This window comes from Ursus arctos, unplaced genomic scaffold (assembly GCF_023065955.2).
Source record: "Ursus arctos isolate Adak ecotype North America unplaced genomic scaffold, UrsArc2.0 scaffold_32, whole genome shotgun sequence".
Taxonomy (NCBI): Eukaryota; Metazoa; Chordata; class Mammalia; order Carnivora; family Ursidae; genus Ursus; species Ursus arctos.
In genome coordinates this window covers 20,177,555-20,196,824 of record NW_026623008.1, presented here as the reverse complement: position 1 = coordinate 20,196,824, position 19,270 = coordinate 20,177,555, and the positions used below count along the sequence as shown (strand labels likewise).

The following is a 19,270-nucleotide window of genomic DNA, read 5'->3' as shown; positions in this document are numbered from 1 at the left end:
CCTTAGTAAACCTAAAGCCCAGAAAGGAATAGAATGTTCCCATACTCAGTTATTTTCACTGGAGTGCACTTACAGTGAAGTAAAGTAATACTTTTTGGAAAGATTTTTATAAAAATGGGTTGAATCTAGAAGGGTTTTCTAGTCAACTTGGTAAGTGAGAAAACTCCTTCTCTAAGAATTCCGGTAAATAAAAATTTTACCTTAGGTTGACTTGTTACAACATTTTGGATGAAAATAAGAGTCTATGAAATGCTACATAATCCTGGAAACCCGATGACTAGGCCAAATGTAAAAACAAGTGCTTAACTTCTATGTAAGTAATTTTGTTATTTTTAAAACTAGACCTCAATTTCTATCATTGACCTCTTATTTTTAAAAGCATGTCCTGGCTAAAACTTTTATGAAGACTACAAAACAAATCAATTTATTGTACATTACAGCCGACATCCACACTATGAACTACTCTAAATTGAACATTCTTTATGTGCTTGTAGCTGATATCAGCTTTAAGCAGAATCTGAATATCCAAATGGACCTTTTCAAGATTTTACTTATTTACTTATTTAGGGAGTGCAAAGGGAGAGAATCTCAAGCAGACTCTGCACTGAGCATGGAGCCTGATGCAGGGCTCAATCTCACGACCCTAAGATCATAACCCTGAGACCATGACCTGAGTCAAAATCAAGAGTTGGATGCTTAACCGACGAGCCACCCAGGCGCCCCTGAATCTCCAAATGAACCTTAATTCAAATCAAAGTCTTGTCATATCAAAGTAACTACCATCATAGTGTTTCTTTTTCAAAGAAAAAAACATTATTTACACCCAAATGGAAAATGATAGCCTATGTGGTGATTACAACAATTAAGTCATCTCAGTGTCTTACCCTGAAAATCAGATTTATATTGTTTTCATATAGCTACAATGAAGATGACCTGACTTTAAAAATGTAACCACTATATTACAATATGAAGACTCTAAACTAAACTAAACATGAGCACTATGGGGCGCCTGGGTGGCTCAGTCGTTAAGCGTCTGCCTTCGGCTCAGGGCGTGATCCCGGCGTTCTGGGATCGAGTCCCACATCGGGCTCCTCGGCTGGGAGCCTGCTTCTTCCTCTCCCACTCCCCCTGCTGTGTTCCCTCTCTCGCTGGCTGTCTCTCTGTCACATAAATAAATAAAATCTTTAAAAAAAAAAAAAAAACATGAGCACTAAATATCAAAGGCATAATCTTCCATTTGCTGTACCAGTGACAGAATATGTAGCAGTTAGGAGCATACTCTGATTAAGACTATGTGTTATTCCTGGTTCTACCACTTCTTAGCTTTATGATCTTTCTTTTAGTAAGCTCTATACCCAATGTGGGGTTTGGACTCACAACACCAAGATTAAGAGCTGCATGCTCCACTGACTGACCCAGCCAGGTGCCCCAACTTAGCTTTATGATCTCAAGCAAAAGGCTTCACTCCTCTGTGCCTCAGTTTCCTCACCTAAAAAATGAGAATAACAAGAGAACTCTCATACAGTTTTTGAGCAGATAAAATGAGACAATATGAAGCTAAATTTAGAACAGTGTCTGGCACATAAAAGAACTCAATTAAGAATAGCTATAATTATCAAACTCAAGACCAAGAACAATATACTTAGCAATGATAACATCGATTAAGTACATATTGAATGCCAACTACATATCCATTGCTGTGCCAGGCACTGGAGCTACAGAGAACTGTACGATGCATGCTGTCTCTATCCCCAGAAAACTAAAAATTATCTCTCTGGTTAGAATGACAAGGTAAAAAAAAAATTAATTAAGGAATACTGAATAAAAGTGCTAAACTGTGAATGAAAGTGCTTGCAAATTCAAAGAAACAACAACAAATACTACAAAAGGATAACCAACATTTCTTAAATATTTACTATGTTTGCAGGCATTGTTTTAAGCACTTTACCTAATTACATCATTTAATTCTCACAACCCTATGAAGTAGATATTATTTTTAACTCTACACTACAAATGAGGAAATTGAGAAATAGAGAGATAAGGCAGTATGTTTTACACAGGTAGTAAGAAGCCGATTAGGATTCAAACCCAGGTAGTCTGACTCCTGAGCCTGCTCATCTAATTACTAAACCATAGTAGGGCAAGCGACTCAACCCATAATATCACCATTTACTGAATGTCTATTATGTGCCAGTCACTCTACTTTCAAACACCCTATTTTAATAATTCTACTCATGGGGCGCCTGGATGGCTCAGTCAGTTAAGTGGCCAACTCTTGATTTTGGCTCAGTTCATGATCTCAGGGTCCTGGGATTGAGCCCTGCATCGGGCTCCTCGATCAGCGGGGAGTCTACTTGAGATTCTCTCTCTCCCTCTCCCTCTGCCCTTCCTCCCACTCTCTCTCTCTCTGATACGTGAATAAATCTAAAAAAAAAAAAATCTATTCATTTTACAGATAGAGTTACAGACAAAAAGGGGAAATAATAACCTGCCCAAAGTTAACAGTGCATAGAGGGGCAAGGACTCAGTCGCAGAACTGCTGACCCTAAAGCCCATGCTCTTTCTGACTTCACTTTCTTTCAAAATCAAAGGTAGGTGTAGTTACAAGGGACAGGATTTAAGCACAACTCAGAAGATTTGTATAATTTAGATAGCTAGTGAGTTAGGGAAAGATATTAAAGAAAGGTGGAACAGAATGAGCAAAAACTTGGAGCAAAAACCAGTGTTTAAGGATGTTAAGAAAAACAGCCTGCCTATGGCAAAGGGTGAAGAGAAGTGTGGCTAATCTGGGTTAAGATGACAGAGAGTGAGGGGTGCCTGTCTGGCTCAAGTGGTAGAACGTGTGACTTTTGATCAGGGTTGTAGGTTTGAGCCCCACACTGGGCATAAAGATTGCTTAAAAATAAAATATTTCTTTAAAAAGGTGATAGAGATTGAAAACAAGGTAGAAAGTTAAGATCTGATGCAGCAGACAAGAGAGAGGCAAGTGGTATAATCAAACAGGATTTTAGACATACTACTGATAGCATTATCAGGATGAATAAGAATGGAAACAGAGACACTGAGAGCATGCTGCTGTGATACAGGTGTTAAGATCATGAAGATTTAAGAGATGGCAATGAAATAAAAAGAAATTGGCAAATGTGAAAATAACTTTGAACAACAACCCATGCGATTTCATGATAATTAGTTTCAAAAATTCAACTGCTTTTCATTTTTTTTAGTTAAAAAAACCATGGCAGGGGCGCCTGGGTGGCACAGCGGTTGAGTGTCTGCCTTCGGCTCAGGGCGTGATCCCGGCGTTATGGGATCGAGCCCCACATCAGGCTCCTCCGCTGGGAGCCTGCTTCTTCCTCTCCCACTCCCCCTGCTTGTGTTCCCTCTCTCGCTGGCTGTCTCTATCTGTGTCAAATAAATAAATAAAATCTTTTAAAAAAAAAAAAACCATGGCAATAAATAAGCAACATTAAAGAACAGAAATGCTGTTCTTTAATCTCTTTAGAGATAACTTGAAGGCTATTAGGTTTTTTTCCTATATCTGACACAGCAATACTTGCCCAGACCCTCTACTCCATAATAGGCAGAGCCAAGTACATTTCTTCTGTACCCCACACATACTGATAACAACCCTTTCTGTACCAGGCAGTCAACCCTAGCTGTATCTGTAACAACCCACGTGGTGGCCTGCCATATTTCAGCCGATATGCTCAGCAATTCCAAACCTACATCTGTGGCTGAACAGCTGAGAAAAAAGAACAGCTATTCTCTCAAATTTTCAATGGGTACAGACTCCCTGCAAGGCTATATGGATGTGGGTATATGTCTGTGAGCTCACATTCAGAGTGTATGCTTAGTATGCCCACCACATCTTGGAGAGTTTTGGGGAAAGTCACTAATCTGATAACAGGGTAGAAACAGTGTTACCCCGCCAATTTCAAATTCCCAAGTCCTCCCCAAACAACCCTAAGGGAAAAATTCCAACTGACACTACCTAGGGTCATAAGATGTGACAGGTACATAGTAATGTACCGACTGAGCCACCCAGGCACCTGTTTGCTTGGTGATTATTTAAACTTTCCCAGCCTGTTTCCTAATTCATAAAGAGAAATAATATTGGTAACTACTTAGCGGAGTTGTTAAAAAATTAAGTAAGATAATGCATATAAAGCACTTTTTGCATTGCCCGGCACACAGTAGGTACTCAAATGTTAGCTATTCGTGTTATTAATGGTTGACTCCGATGATCCCCTGAGCCCGATACCCAACCAACAGCTAAATTCTATTCAATTCTGGCACCAAAGAAGCCTATCTTTTCCTTCCTTTTCATTTTCACAGTTCCTAACTGGTGTCTCTAATTCCAGCCTCTCCCTTCCAATTCAATTTATACATTTCTAAAGAACTAAATCCAAGGGACATCTGAGTGGCTCAGTTAAGTAGCTGCCTCCGGCTCAGGTCCTGATCTCAGGATCCTGGGATCAAGCCCTGCATCAGGCTCCCTGCTCAGTGAGGAGTCTGCTTCTCCTTCTGCCCCTTCCCCCAACTCTGCTTGTTCTCTCTTTCTCTCTCCCTCTCAAATAAATAAATAAAATCTGAAAAAAAAAAAAACCCCACTAAATCCAGCCCCCTTAGTTTAGCACTTAAAGCCCTTCATGTTTGGGCCCCAATTTACCTTTCCAACACAATTTTCCGCTACTTTCTACAGTCCACCCCTCTAGCCAAACTAAATCACTCTACTCTTCTACATACACCCCATGCCTTCCCACTACCATGCCTTGTTCATTTTATTCCCTCCTCTTCCCTTCTTTACTGTTAAAAGTTCAAATCCTTTCCACCACTTTTCCAGACCTAGCTCAAATGCCACAATGCCTTCCCAGATCCTTCCCAAGTGAAAATGGTATCTTTCTCCCCCGAATACCTACTCAATGTTGCTATATCTCTTCTGTAGTACTGAACCTTTTCAACTTTATATTTCAGTTGTTATATGCCATGGGCTCCCTGTTGAAAGAATCCATGCCATGCGTTCCTATACTCAGTATATGAGTATGCCTAATACTCAAACAAATATATGTAGAATGAGTATTTCACAAACAGACATGAAGGTTAGATTTAGACTCAGTGATAAACTTTCAGCCTTGAACCAGAATCTTCTGACCTAACTGGTACTACAGCTCCCTCACAAAAGGAGAAATTGGAACACGAAGTACTGTACTTTCAAACCAGTGGTCACATTAATTTTTTTAAATTTTTATACATAACAGCCCACATAGTCTTCCTTCCACTTCCATTCACCCAGTCTCACACTCTTTTCATCAGAAACTTTCCCCCTCTGTATACAGAACATAATTATAATTCAGGGCCAACTGAGATCTGCCTATTAACAGAGTACAGCAAAGCTCACAAAAACACAATAATAAACAAGGATGCTGATCACCATTCTTTCCAAGTAAACTTGTGCCACTAACCTGTTTATAAGGCTCTGTGATGATTTTCAGGCACAAGAAACCGCCTGTATTTGACTCAGTTAGCTCAATCAGTCTTACTCAGACCCTAATGAGGGGGAGGGGGGGTAGTTTTAAGACAGGCAATGACATTCTGAAATCCACAACCAACTCTACCATGTCTTACTTGCTATATGATTGTGTCCAAGTCCCTGAGCCTCTCTGTGTATGAGATTTGTTCAAAAAAGCTGCTAAATAGAGAACGAATGCAGAAGCTTCATCAGCTTGAAATCCAAAAATATGCAAATCTTTTGCTACAAAAGACAAAACCATGTAAATGGGAATGTTTTCGGTGAATTCTCTTTATTAAAACACAGTCATCTCACCCCTCAAATACATGTCATTGTATCTGATTTCCAATTCATTACAGGAAGACTGGGTATTAAGTCACCCAAACACATGCACTCTCCACTTCCCTTAATTGAAAGCTGCTGATTTCCAAGGAGGAAAAAGCTGAACGGAATGTAACTTAAAGTCTAGATCAGTAAACATTTCCCGATCCAAACTGGCCAAAGAGGAAAGAGAGGTGGGTGGGGGTAAGGCAGATGACAGGAAAAACTCGGCTGACCACTGCGCCAAGTGAACTCACTCACTGCTCCCGAGATGACACACACACCCCTCCCACCCTAGGGCTGTCAAGACTGCTGCTCTGGCCCCCTTACCATGAGGGCAGTACACCTGAGAAGAAGCTCAAGCTTCAGCTGAGGCTCGGGACCCTCGGGGAGCCTGGGCCTGACACCCTCGATGATAGCAGCCGCCGCGCCCGCAGGAGAGAGCCCGAGACGGCCTCAAGTGTGGCTTTGGCCGTAGCCTCGGCCGGGCTCCGCATCCCGGCAACCTCACCCAGGCCTGTCCCCGGGACAGCCCCTGCCCCCCAGCCCCGTCCCCCAGCTCACTGGCTTGGCTGATCCGCTGGATGTTGCCACTGCACGTCTGTATGATACTGTTGAAGTCCCGGAGCTGGGGCCCAGAGGACCCCGGGTTCCGATACATGTCTAAGGGACCGTAGGACATGACGAGGAACTGAGACCGACTCGACCTGCACCTCGTTCCTACCGGAAGCAGCCGCCAGACTGAACCCGCAGCCTGACGGGGAACCCGAGAAGAGAAAGGGCGGGGGAAGGAGCGAGGGCTGCGTGCGCACTAGCCCCGCCCCCACGCCGCGCGCACGCGTCCGCCCCGCCCCGCCCCATAGTGCGCAGGCGCTGCTGAAACTGGGGCCGGGGACAGTAGCTTAGAGACTGGACGCATCCGCCTTGGAGAAATGGGGCGGGGCTCTGACGTCACACGGTTGGGGCTCGAATTGGAGGAGCTGGTGTGGTAGTGTTGTTTCTCGCCAGAGCACGGTGACAGGCGGCAAGAATTTTCGATTAGCATAAAATTGTACCAGATGATCTCAGCCCTAACATCCTATTCTGTTCTATTCTGAGAATTCAGGCCCAAATATGGGAGAATTCGACAACTCTGAAACTCAGATCGGTAACCAAACTCCTGAAATTCCTCACTCTACTTCCACCCTGTAGGGCTTTGGTAGTAATTGCGGAGCGCTTTTATGGTTACAGACCGCTTTCATTTCTCCTTCCACCCCTCTTCTAATCTAAACAATAAAGCGATGATGATAATAATATTTATTGAGTGGGGCCCCTGGGTGGCTCAGTCGTTGGGCGTCTGCCTTTGGCTCAGGGCGTGATCCTGGCCGTTATGGGATCAAGCTCCACATCAGGCTCCTCCACTAGGAGCCTGCTTCTTCCTCTCCCACTCCCCCTGCTTGTGTTCCCTCTCTCCCTGGCTGTCTAATAAATAAATAAATAATCTTTAAAAAAAAATAATAATATTTATTGAGCACATACTATGTATGAATCTTCCCTGCAATTCATTTGTTCATAAGCTCTATCATAGCAAGGGACAATGTTCTAATTATATGTTTACGTTCTGAATAGATTATGGACAATCGGTTTTTTAAATGTTGAAGCAAAGTAACTCGACAAAGCAAGAGTTATTTTCCCTTTTACAAACTGAGAAAATTAAGACCACAGTGGTTAATTTGCTTTTCTGAGATTTGACTTCAAAACCCAAACACTAAGCTAACTCCATCCTCATCTCGCTACTTCCCTAAAACGCATTCTCGTATTCCCAAACTCATTCTCCATCTAAATCCTTCCCAAATAGCCTCTTCACTTACTATGTACCCCAAACCAGGATTTTTTTGGAGAGCTAGACTCTCACATTTTAAAAATCATTCCCTTGGGGGGGGGGGAATATTCCCTGAGTAATTTGGAGGGTATGACCTCAATGTTCCTGTAGAATATTGCATTTTGTGAGCTTATAAATGGACAGACGTGGGTAGGATTTGGGTTTGGGAGGAGATCTAGATAGGAAGAAGTGAAAGGGAAACTGGCAGTAGTTTGTTTCCTGTGTTCTCCACCCAACCCCACCCCAGCCTACTCTGTAGTCTCTGGGGAATGGCAAGAGAGGAAGCTGTTTGCCTGTTTGGGATGAGACCCCAAATGAGTGAAAGAGCCTTAGAGATTTTGTAAGCAAAGCTATTTCTATTTTCGTTGTGGCATTTTTAAGAGCATTTCTTTCTCTATAGGAAGGGACAGATGACATTTGGGGGCTCTCATTCTGGTTATTAAAATGCTACCATTTCTTAGAATCCATAGTTTTCTGTCAAATCTTACAGCTAATCATGTAAATTGTACTTTTTTACATATAAAATAGTCAAGTATTCTTTCATTTACACTTGACTCAATGTAAAGGTCCAGTAAAGGTATTTTTCTCCTAGGAATTGAAGACATAGGATTTTGTTATTGTTGTTTTCTTTCTCCATCTAAGATAAAGAGTGGTTTTCCATCTGTGCCTTGTGCTGTCTTGTGCTGTCATAGCAATACATTTGTGTCTTGCAAATACTAGATGTCAAATGAACATTTATTATATTTATACATGAATAATAATAAAAAACTACCATTTCTTAAATGCCTCTCCCGGCAATGTGAACACATTTTACAAACCTTATCGGTACCCCCCAAGATAAAGCCTATCTGATAAAGACCACCTGTGGTCTGACAAAGTTAGGTTTATTAAGTTAATGCTGCAGGGGAGACTGCACACCAGAGGAATCGTGGGGCGTCTCACCAAGCACAGAAGGAGAGAGAGTTATCCTAGGATTTGGGGGAAAGATGGAGTGTAGGTAAAATTTAAAAGAAGCAGTGTTTTAATAGCCTCAAAGCACACCAGGCTACGTGGAAGGGGATTATCATCAGGCCTGAGCTAACAAGAGGACTCGGGATCTTGTTTCCTTGGAAACTACAACGTGAAGATAAATGTGGAATGTTGTAGCTGGAAACCCCTTATCTAAAGCTCTGCACCTGGGTTAGAAATTGAGGCTGCTTCTCTGTGTCAAAGTAACTCAAATCCTCTAGGCAGGAGTGGAATATTCCATTCTCACTGATATTTCTAATAGCAAATATTCTGAAAATCTGTGATTTTTTTTCTCAGCATTATGTCCTTTTGTTAATTGACAAAAACAGTTTTCATGGTTTGCACCCATCAATGTGAGATTAGCTCCTCGGTAACAGATAAGGAATCTGATGTTCTCTAGAGGTCCTGGGTACTTGCCCAATGCTATACAGCTATTAAGTTGCAGAGCCGTGATTCATACATATTCTATGACCCAGCAATTCTACCCCTACCTAAATACTCAACTGATATGAATACCTATGTGTTCCAAAAACCAAGTATAGGAATGTTCATAATAGCCTTTTTTAGGACTAAGTAACATTTTTCTGTATCAATTATTTTTATTGAGTTATAATGGGCTTACAATACAACGTCATGTACAGGCATTAAGTGTTCAATTCAATGAATGTTGGCACTTGTATCCATCCGTGGAACTATCACCCATATCAAGATATAGACAATTTCATCATTACCCAGGGAAGTTTCCTTGAGCTGTGCTCCTTTCTATCATGTATTTTATAGGGGGAAAAAAAGGAAAGGGTCAGGCTTGTACAAAAACATCAACGAACTGCAGGTTTGTACACGTTGCTCTATCAAGCTGTGCTCCTTCCTAACCAATTTCTCTCATCCCCAGAAATCACTTTCTAATTTTTATCACTACAGATTTTTTTCCCTATTCTTGGACTTCATAGAGCTGGAATCATATTTTATGTATCATTTAGTGCTTGGCTTATTTCAATTAACATAATATTTTTGAGATTTATCCATGATGTTGCATGTATCAGTGGTTTGGTCTTTGTTATTGCCGAGTACTATTTTATCATACGAATATACTACAATTTGATTACCCTTTCTCTTATTGCCGGACATTTGAATTGTTTCCAGTTTGAGACTATTACGGTGAAGGCCAGAGCAGCATTTATTTTTACTAATTCCAAACTGGAAACAGCCTGAATGTCCATCAACAATAGGATGGATAAACACAAAAATAAATTTCCTACTGCTGTGTGAGCAATGCGGGTGAACTCATCCAAATATAATGCATAGTGGGGTGCCTGCCTGGCTCAGTCGATGGAGCATACGACCCTTGACCCTTGATCTTGAGGTCGTGAGTTCAAGTCCCATGTTGGGCATGGAGCCTACCTAAAAAAATAAAAAATAACATAATGCAAAGCAAAAGAAGCCAGAAAAAACTGAGTACATTCTGTATTAATCCATTTTTATTAGATTCATATCCAGCAAAATTATTATTAAAAGTCAGCATAGTATGTAGTTAGTTTTGAGAGAGGGAGTAACTAGGAATGGGCACATGAGGTGAGCTTCTAGGATGCTGGTAGCAGTCTTCTTGATTTGGGTAGTGATTACATAGGTGTGTTTACTTTATGAAAATTCATCAAGTCATATACATGTGATGTGTCCTCTTCTGAAGTATGCTATACATCAGTAAGTAAGTTTCATATTTTAAAAATAAAGTATCATTATCACCAATATGGCAAGTGTTCTTGGTAATGGTAGGGAAGGGTCAATGGAGATATTCACTTTGGTTGCAGTGAAGACTGCATTCAAATGAGCACTCATCATACATTGCTCATGGGAATGCAAAATCATATAGCCACTTTGGAAAACAGTTTGGTGGTTTCTTAGAGAATTGAACAAATTTGTCATACAATCCAGCAATCCAGCAATCCCACACCTAGGTGTTTTACCCAAGAGAAATGAAAACACATGTTTTATAAAGATCTGTACATGAATGTGTAAGGCAGCTTTATTCATAATAACCAAAAGCTAGAAATAACTCAAATGTCCATCAGCTATGGAGTAAACAGATTGTGGTATATTCATACGATGGAAAACTATTCAGCTATAAAATAAACAGGCTACTGGAACATGGAATGAACTACTGAGACATGCAACAACAAGGACAAATCTCGAAAGCAGGTGCTAAATGAAAGAAGTCAGACATGAAAGCCTTCATATTGTATGATTCCATTTTTTAAAGATTTTATTTGTCAGAGAGAGAGAGCATACAAGCAGAGGGAGAGGCAGGCAGAGCAGCAGGCTCCCCACTGAGCAAGGAGCCCAATGTGGGACTCCATCCCAGGACCTCGGGATCATGACCTGAGCTGAAGGCAGACACCCAACCAGCTGAGCCACCCAGGCGTCCCTGTATGATTTCATTTATGAGACATTCTAGAAAAGGCAAAGCTACGGCGGTAGAAATCAAATTAATGGTTGCCAGGGGCTGGAGTTGGGGGAAGGGGATTAACTACCAAGCGGCATAAGGGAAGTTTTGAGGTTGCTAGAAATGTTTTATATCTCGATTGTGGTGATTACATAACAGAATACATCCACCAAAACTCTTTGATCTATATACAAAGATGGACAAATTTTACTGTATGCAATCGATATCTTATTAAACTTAAAAAAAAACGACACTCTACGAACCAGTGTGATGAAGTGGCATGCACGAGGTGGGTCGTTTGGAGTCGAGAAAAGAACAGACCAGTTGTGAGTTGCATGAATGTTCTGAGGGCCTAAATGTGATCTTGGGATAAGGTAACAATGGAAGCCAAAACAAGTGGACATCCATGGTGATTCTAATTTATGACTCTATTACTTTCCCCCTCAGGAAATAGAAAATGTAGATTCTGTAGAAGTCACGCATAAAAACTGCTTACAAAATGTAGTGCGTACCACGTGCCAAGCACTGTTCTAACAACTTCTACGGATACAACTTCATCTTCACACCAACCGTAAACTGAGTAGAGACACAGCTCAAACCCATGCAGTCTGACGTCAGAGTTAACCATGGCACGACTCCGGCATCAATTTTCGAGTTGACGATCTGTTGCAGCGACAACCTGGCCAACAGTGGTAGGGAAAGTAGGCATTGGTTCCAGTTAGAGCTGAGGAATATGAACTACTTTTCCCAAACTGACAGCTTTCACTTCTGGCTTCCAAATCTAGAGGTTCACATCGGTTTTACTCAATCCTATAGGCCAAAGGGCAATGTGGTAGCCAGCCTACAAGACAGACCCTGAAGATCCTTAACTCCTGGTATGTACCCACGTGGGTGGCATCATTCTCTCTCGAATAGTGTCAGTAATTTGACCTCTGTAACCAGTAAGGTATTGCAGAAATGATGGAGAGCCACACCTGAAGTTATACCTTGAAAGACATTGCAGTTCTTTTTTTTTTTTTTTAAGATTTTTATTTATTTATTTGACAGAGAGAGAGACAGCCAGCGAGAGAGGGAACACAAGCAGAGGGAGTGGGAGAGGGAGAAGCAGGCTCCCAGTGGAGGAGCCCGATGTGGGGCTCAATCCCAGGACCCCGGGATCACACCGAGCTGAAGGCAGATGCTTAACGACTGAGCCATCCAGGTGCCCCAGACACTGCAGTTCTGCCTTGCTCTCTTGGATTTGGTTTGGTTCCAGAATCTATGTGGCAGATTCTATTTTTCAAGTTAGCCACCACAATAGTTTCCATCCAACATGCTCTTCTACTTTGTCATTCTCTCATAAAGAGAAGGAATCTATGTCCCCTCCCCTCAAGTCTGGATGGGCTTCTGACTGTTTAGCCAATAGAGTACTGCACGAGTAAGGTAATGTGACCTCTGAACACAGATCAGAAGATGTGCACATCTTCAGCTTTGTTCACTGGATCACTTGTGCTTGGAGTCTAGAGGTATCGTGGAAGAAGTCTGATTACCTTGAGCCACCATGCTTGGGAAAGCCAAGTTATATACGGAAGGGTCCCACATAAGGTGCTCTAGTCGGCATTACTGGACTTCCAGTCATCCCGGCCCGGGCACTAGATATACAAGTAAACAGCCTTTAGAGGTGATTCCAGCCCCAAGAAGCATTCCTCAGCTTTTGAATCTTCCCAACTGAGGACCCAGACATTGTAGAACAAAGAGCAGTCATCCCCACAGTGCCCTGTCCAAATTCTTGACCAATAGGGTCTGTGGGCATATTTAAATTTGGGGGTAGTTTCTTATGTAGGAATAACAATCAGGATACCCTGCAACTCCTGACAGTTTGGGCCTTCCCAAAAATGGCCCCTCCTCCAAGACCCTTGAGAGGGCCATCAGTTGCGAAGACAGCTATACTGCAGGTAACGTATGATCTTAAACCACAAAGGATGGAACCAAAGTCCTAAATTTGGACAGTTATTTCAAGTGGCTGAAGACCTTCTTGAACTGTTTATACTATATCATTCCCCTACAGTGGTTTTCAAGGCTGAGTAAATGGATAAAGTAATTCACACAACAAAGATGGTTATAAACATAGCCTACCGTCTCAGTGTTTCTGGGCTGCTGTAACAAAATATTGCAGATAAACTTATAAGATAAACTTAAACGCTTATAAACAACAGAAATGTATTTCTCAAGAGTTCTGGAGGCTGGTTCAAGATCAAGGTGCCAGCACGGTTACGTTAGTGATGGCCTTCTTTCTGGTCTACGGTCTGTGCCTTCTGCTGTGTCCTCACATGGTGGTAGAGGCAAGGTGTCTCTGATTCCATCCACGAAGGCAGAGCCTAAGCACCTTCTAGAGGAAGGTACCACCTTCTAACACTATCATCTTTGGGGTTACGATTTCAACGTATTAATTGGGGGGGAGGGGCACAAACATTCAGACCATGGTACCTACAAAATAAAACCGTCTTAAATTTAGAGAAAGTAAGTTGTCATTGAGTCTATGAAATCGAATGACCAAGATGTGACAGTGACAATATCTGAGAGGCACCTGTTATAAATGTTAAAACCTACCAGTACCAGGGATGCCTGGGTGGCGCAGTCATTTAGCGTCTGCCTTCGGCTCAGGGCGTGATCCTGGTGTTCTGGGATTGAGCCCCACATCAGGCTCCTCTGCTAAGAGCCTGCTTCTTCCTCTCCCACTCCCCTGCTTGTGTTCCCTCTCTCGCGGGCTGTCTCTATCTCTGTCAAATAAATAAATAAAATCTTAAAAAAAAAACAAAACCTACCAGTACCAAAGTTTTAAACTAATACATTCCTCTCCTTCTTGAGATGATATCTCAAAATCCTTTCACTCATACCGTATAAAGATTCATCCTGTATTATATTTCGAAAAATAATGGTAAATACAAAATCAAGAAACAATGGTGTTGTCCAATATTTCACGAAGCAGAAGCCCATGAGGACAGTAACTGACAGTCTTCTTCACTTCTGTATCCTCATTGTCTAGCACAGTGTTTATAACAAGTAAGCACTTAAACTGGAAAATAAAGTCACAGAAGAAAAGAGAATGAGTTTATTCTCTGATGGATATGAAACTCCCTATTACCACCGTTAGGCTTTTAATTAAACATTTAAGTCTACAAGCCAGACAAAATGTCTTCTAGGCTGAAGGGCACTGTGGGATATGTCCATTGGTAAACCAGCAATCAATCGGTCAATCACTCACCCAACAATTAGACTTGAGTCAATATGAATTTTTATTAACACACATTTTTCAAAGTTTGTACAAACCAAAACATTCCTGTGTTTCAAAATGTCCATTATACAAACATACAAATGAACAAAAGGTGTTACCAAAAGTTAGCTACTCAATTTCATGGTAAAACAGTGTCATGATTTTTAAAAACCAAAATTTCAGGACTGAGGTTTCTTCCTTCACTTTTTGGAATTTGTGGAAAGTTAGAAAATGCGTGAATCTGCTTTATATTAAATGCCAAGACCTTAAAAAAAGATTTAGTATAAAACTAAGTATGTGTTTTTATATTATCACTTCATGAAACAGAATTTCTCAAGTCTTCCAAATTAAAAAAACCCAAAAAACCATGACTGTAACTTTTTTCACAATCTTTTCCCCATAGTCAAACGTAAATGCATCTGAAAAATATTATCTGACAGTTTATCTTTACCTAAAAGTTTCTCATTCAAAAAGTTACAAAACTATTTAGCACTGCCGTTTCCCCTGCTTAGAAGGGAAAATGACCTCCCCTACCAGAGTGAGATAGAAGCAACATGGTCCATTGTTTCTCTTCTCAGAAAGAAGCCACCCATTTCCACATCTCTGGCCCATTCTGTGCATGGCTCCACTTGTGAGAATGTTATCACAAATCATAAGCATTTGCCTCTAGGAAATGCCTAGCAAGTTAAACTGACTGCTTACAATTCTGGTGCACTGAGGTACAAAGGTCATTGGCCCTCATGGTTACCTCTAGCCGCAGTACCCCTCCCTTTCCATTAATGATACCAAGGTAATTGATTTTACTGTGTTTCATGGCACATTACATGTCTCTGACTTCCTTCACAAACATCTCATAGAGGACCTGAGAGAATGGCTAGAAGCGCAAATCTATCTCTTCTTCTGGAAAAGTAAATCCATGTGCCTATTGGGTCAAGAAGGGAAAAGAGGACACAAACAATTCTGGCTGAGGCCAAGCTGCTTCTGACAAGCACCTGTTTTCAATACATTTCCATTAAAAGCAGGGAGTGTCCAGGCTGGGGTGGATGAGGAGAGGGGAGAAGGTCCAGTGATGTCATTTCTCCCAATCAGATTCAGAGTCCATACTGGAGCAGCTCACACTGACTCTCAAAACGCTCTGTAGTTCAAATATTATCCCATTTTGAATCTGCTCATTTAAAAAAAAATGTTCTCTGACAATGGCCCAATATAACAACTGAAGGGTATTTTTTTTAAAAACGAAGTGGCAGTGTGAGAATTTAAAATCGGTCACATAAAACAATCAAGAAAGGGGTAGGGGACGGAAATGTCCAGTAAAACCTGGACAACCTTTCTTTCTGCCCTTACTTAAAAAAAGACAGACTGTTCAAATCTTTGCTACCTCCCTTAAGTATCTTCTTCTTAAATGCTCTTCCAAGAAATCCTCCAAAAGGCACTTGACTCCATACTTACGCACTGAATTGTTTCACCTCAGCAAGCACTTTTTAAGACTCCAAGGTAACAAGAAAAGGTCTTATTCCTTTACTAAAAGGTAGAGAGAACTTTTTTTTTAAGAGGCATCACTTTTACAAGAAGAACAAGCTAGGCTACCATTATTCCTTTATCAAGAAAAAGTTTTTTTAAAAAATAAATAAAACTCTGGCTATACATAGTACAAAGTTCATACATAATATACCTGGAAAAAAACCCAAGAGTATACCCTGAAGCAAAAGGTTTCTTGGAGAGAGAAAGCCTCTTCCATTGTACCAAGTCTCAAGGTGGCAGTTTTCGAAGTTCAGAGGGTGGCAGTGATATGTAATTAATGCCAAACTATTTGCCCATGGGTACGGCAGGATGCGATGATGGACAAACAGACAAACAAACTAATCATTCTGCACATAACACTGAGCAGTGACCACCACACACACACACAGAGTAGTACCAAAAGGGAGAGACAGAGACAGAGAGTAGTACTGGTGGAGGGGGGAGGGGAGAAGGGAGGGAAAGGGAAGTGAGTGTATGAGACAGAGAGCTTGGAACCCCAAACGTCCAAGCATGCGGTCATGACACAGCACAAACCAGGTGTTTCCATTCAGCCCGCTGCAATCCCACGAAGGAGGATAACTGTAATAAAATAGAGATTTCTTAAGAAAGCTTGCAATTCCCAGAGAACAGCCAGGTCACCCACCCTAAGCCAGGAACCCCTTTGCTGTTGGCTGGGAGCCTCCTTATGGTCTCTCACGGAGAGGTTATAGCTCCCGACTTCTCGGACTTCTTGCTCTTGGACAAGGCAGCTGCCTGCTTCAGGAGCTCTCGGTTTTTAGCCTGAACAAAACAAAACAAAAAATCAGTGCAAGAAGGATGTCTTAACAGGACATGTTTTTCACGCAGATGCTAAGGCATACAACGTAGAGGGTCAGGAAGAGAACAAGTTCTAGAGGCAGAAAACAACAGAAAGCTCTAGGGCCTGGTTCAGGGAAGACAGTGTTTGCTGGAGGTTAATCAGCACGCTTCAATCTCCTGGGATCCACGGTTACAAAAGGGTGCTTTGTGCAACACAAACGAGCCGCGGAGCGCTTTCGTGTGCTGGATAAACAGAATTCATCATCCAGACATCTGGAATCACATCTGGCTTACCCGAAAATCAAAGCACACATTTATTACTTCCACTGTTTTTGAGGGGAAAAGATCAGAACACACCTAACAGTGAAACAATAAAAGACAGCTATAAGGTGGATTAATGTGAATTTGTCAATACCCTGAGAACAAAGAAATCTAAGAAATAATCACCTAAAATACAATCAGTTATCACATAAAATAAGCAGACTCACCTGCAATTGCTCTGTGACTTCTTTGTGTGTTTTCTCCATCTGGTTCATTTTGGCTCTCATCTGAGATTCTTGGTATTGAAAATCAGCCTTCAACTCTGTGATCTGAGAGGAGAAAAAAAGGCAGTGTGACCAGAAGAAATCTCTGTGCAACGAAAAATGTTCTGGTACCAAAGAACTAAATGGTTTCCCAAATGAATGAAATCCAGGGCTCTCCTGAAGATCCCTAACTACATCAAAGCCAGGGGATTCTGTATCCTATTATTTTCTAAAGATTTCCTGAAAATTACACAAAATCCTGACATACATTTCTGATACTTCGTCACTGGCAGGTTTTAAAGATATTACGTATTGGGGCGCCTGGGTGGTTCAGTTGGTTAAGCATCTGCCTTCAGCTCAGGTCATGAGCCCCACGTCGGGCTTTCTCCTCAGTGGGGAGCCTGCTTCTCCCTCTCCCTTCGCCTGCCACTCTGCCTGCTTGTGCGCTCTCTCTGTCAAATAAATAAAAAATCTTGAAAAAAAATAAAGATTTTATGTATTTAATACATGCCAATAATCCTGCAAATAAATCAGTGATTATAATACGATATGACTGATGGTTTAAAAGAAGTCAGGAGAATAACAGCTACTGCCATTTATTGAATTTTTAACCCTGTTCCAGGCAAAATGTTTGAACATATATATATGTATACAGTTGTTTTGTTTTTTAGTAATCTGTGTGCGTGTGTGTATACACACACACACACACACACACACACACACACACATATATATATCTATATATATATATAGATATATATATGGTTGTTTTTGTTTTGTTTTGTTGGTAATCTCTATACCCAGCATGGAGCTTGAACTCACAACCCCAAGATCAAGAGTTGCATGTTCCTCCAAATGAGACAGCCAGGTGCCCCAAACTGTTTTTGATTCTATTTTTTCATCCAATTCCATGATAAACCTTTGGGGGACAATATTATTGTTCCCATTTTATAGATGGGAAAAACCAAGGCTTAGAAAGGGTTAAATAACATGGCCAAGATCAAACATGTAGGCAAGTGGCAGAGCTAGAATTCAAATCCCAGGCCTTCTTCTATTGACTATGCTATTCAAGGAGCAGAGAGAAGAGATCTCTACGTCAGGGAAGTGATGTGTGAGCTGAGTTTTGAGGTACATGAGCGACAACTGGCACACAAGGTAGGGAGAGGGGCATCCAAGCACAGGAAACTGTACAGGCACAGCCAGAGTGTGAGGTAACTGATAGCTTGTTCGAATGACTGATGGGATCAGGCCCTGAGCCGAAGGCAGACGCTTAACGACTGAGCCACCCAGGCGCCCCTTGGGTCTGCTTTCATCCAATAGTCATGTAGTAAAGTAGAAAGAATACTGGTCTCTCCCCATGAATCTCCACCTTACCGGCTAAGAAAACATAGGCTAGTGGAAAGAATGGCGGAGTCAGAAAGATTTGAGTTAATTACTTTGTTCTGCCATTTACTAGTTGTGTGATTTGGTACCTCATTTAATATCTTTGGGTCCGTTTCCTCATTTGTAAAATGAGGTCAAAATTAGATGAAAAGAATGCATATAAATATTTTAACATTAGAAATGCCTTCGTTAGCTATTCACAATGAATCCTAGCACTCCAAACTTGGTGCAAAAAAACATACAGCCTCAGGGAAAAAAACACAACTGGGAGAAGGGAATGGAAGCGTAAAAGGAAAAATATTGGAGGCTCTCTTCATCTATGACATGACGGTAACAGTAATTCCTCTCTCAAAGGGTTATTATGAGGATAAGTGAGTTAATACATAGAAAGCACGCAGAGCAGTCGGGCACATAGTTAAGTATTCAATAAAAGTTAGCTATTATGGTTATTAATATATTAAGACAAAAATGAGATATTCTTTAAGAACCTAAAAATAAGATAAATAGACCTCAATCAGAAGAAGGATATAAAAAGTTCCCTTAAAGAGGGAGGGCTGTTAGACCAGAGTAAGACTTTACTGAAGATGTTAATGTGTTTCAAGAATGGGTCACTCAGGAAGGGAGTTGTCAGTAATGGAAGCAAAGTGACCTA

General features: G+C 41.3%; 2 protein-coding genes across 4 annotated transcripts in view; both read right to left on the bottom strand.

The window, feature by feature from the left end:
- STX12 (syntaxin 12) overlaps window positions 1-6,668 on the bottom strand; it is a 32,270-nt gene extending 25,602 nt beyond the window's left edge. Inside the window, exon 1 of the mRNA XM_026516912.4 lies at window positions 6,395-6,668. Coding sequence (XP_026372697.2) covers window positions 6,395-6,512 — 118 coding nt within the window. The 5' untranslated portion in view covers window positions 6,513-6,668. The remainder of the gene's footprint in view (window positions 1-6,394) is intronic.
- Window positions 6,669-9,278: 2,610 nt separating this feature from the next.
- The window catches only part of FAM76A (family with sequence similarity 76 member A), a 30,728-nt gene continuing 20,736 nt past the window's right edge, over window positions 9,279-19,270 (bottom strand). Inside the window, exons 8-12 of one of the 3 annotated variants that reach the window (XR_008956757.1) lie at window positions 17,200-17,301; window positions 16,557-16,693; window positions 13,729-13,898; window positions 12,669-12,770; window positions 9,279-11,818 (exon numbers count right to left, since the gene is read on the bottom strand). Coding sequence is in view for 2 of the 3 variants with exons in the window: in XM_057305264.1 (XP_057161247.1) it covers window positions 16,607-16,693; window positions 17,200-17,301 (189 nt within the window). In the remaining variant the exon portion in view is untranslated. Of the gene's footprint in view, window positions 11,819-12,668; window positions 12,771-13,728; window positions 13,899-14,396; window positions 17,688-19,270 lie in introns of those variants that run through there. The other 2 variants (XM_057305264.1, XM_057305265.1) reach the window with 2 other exon arrangements.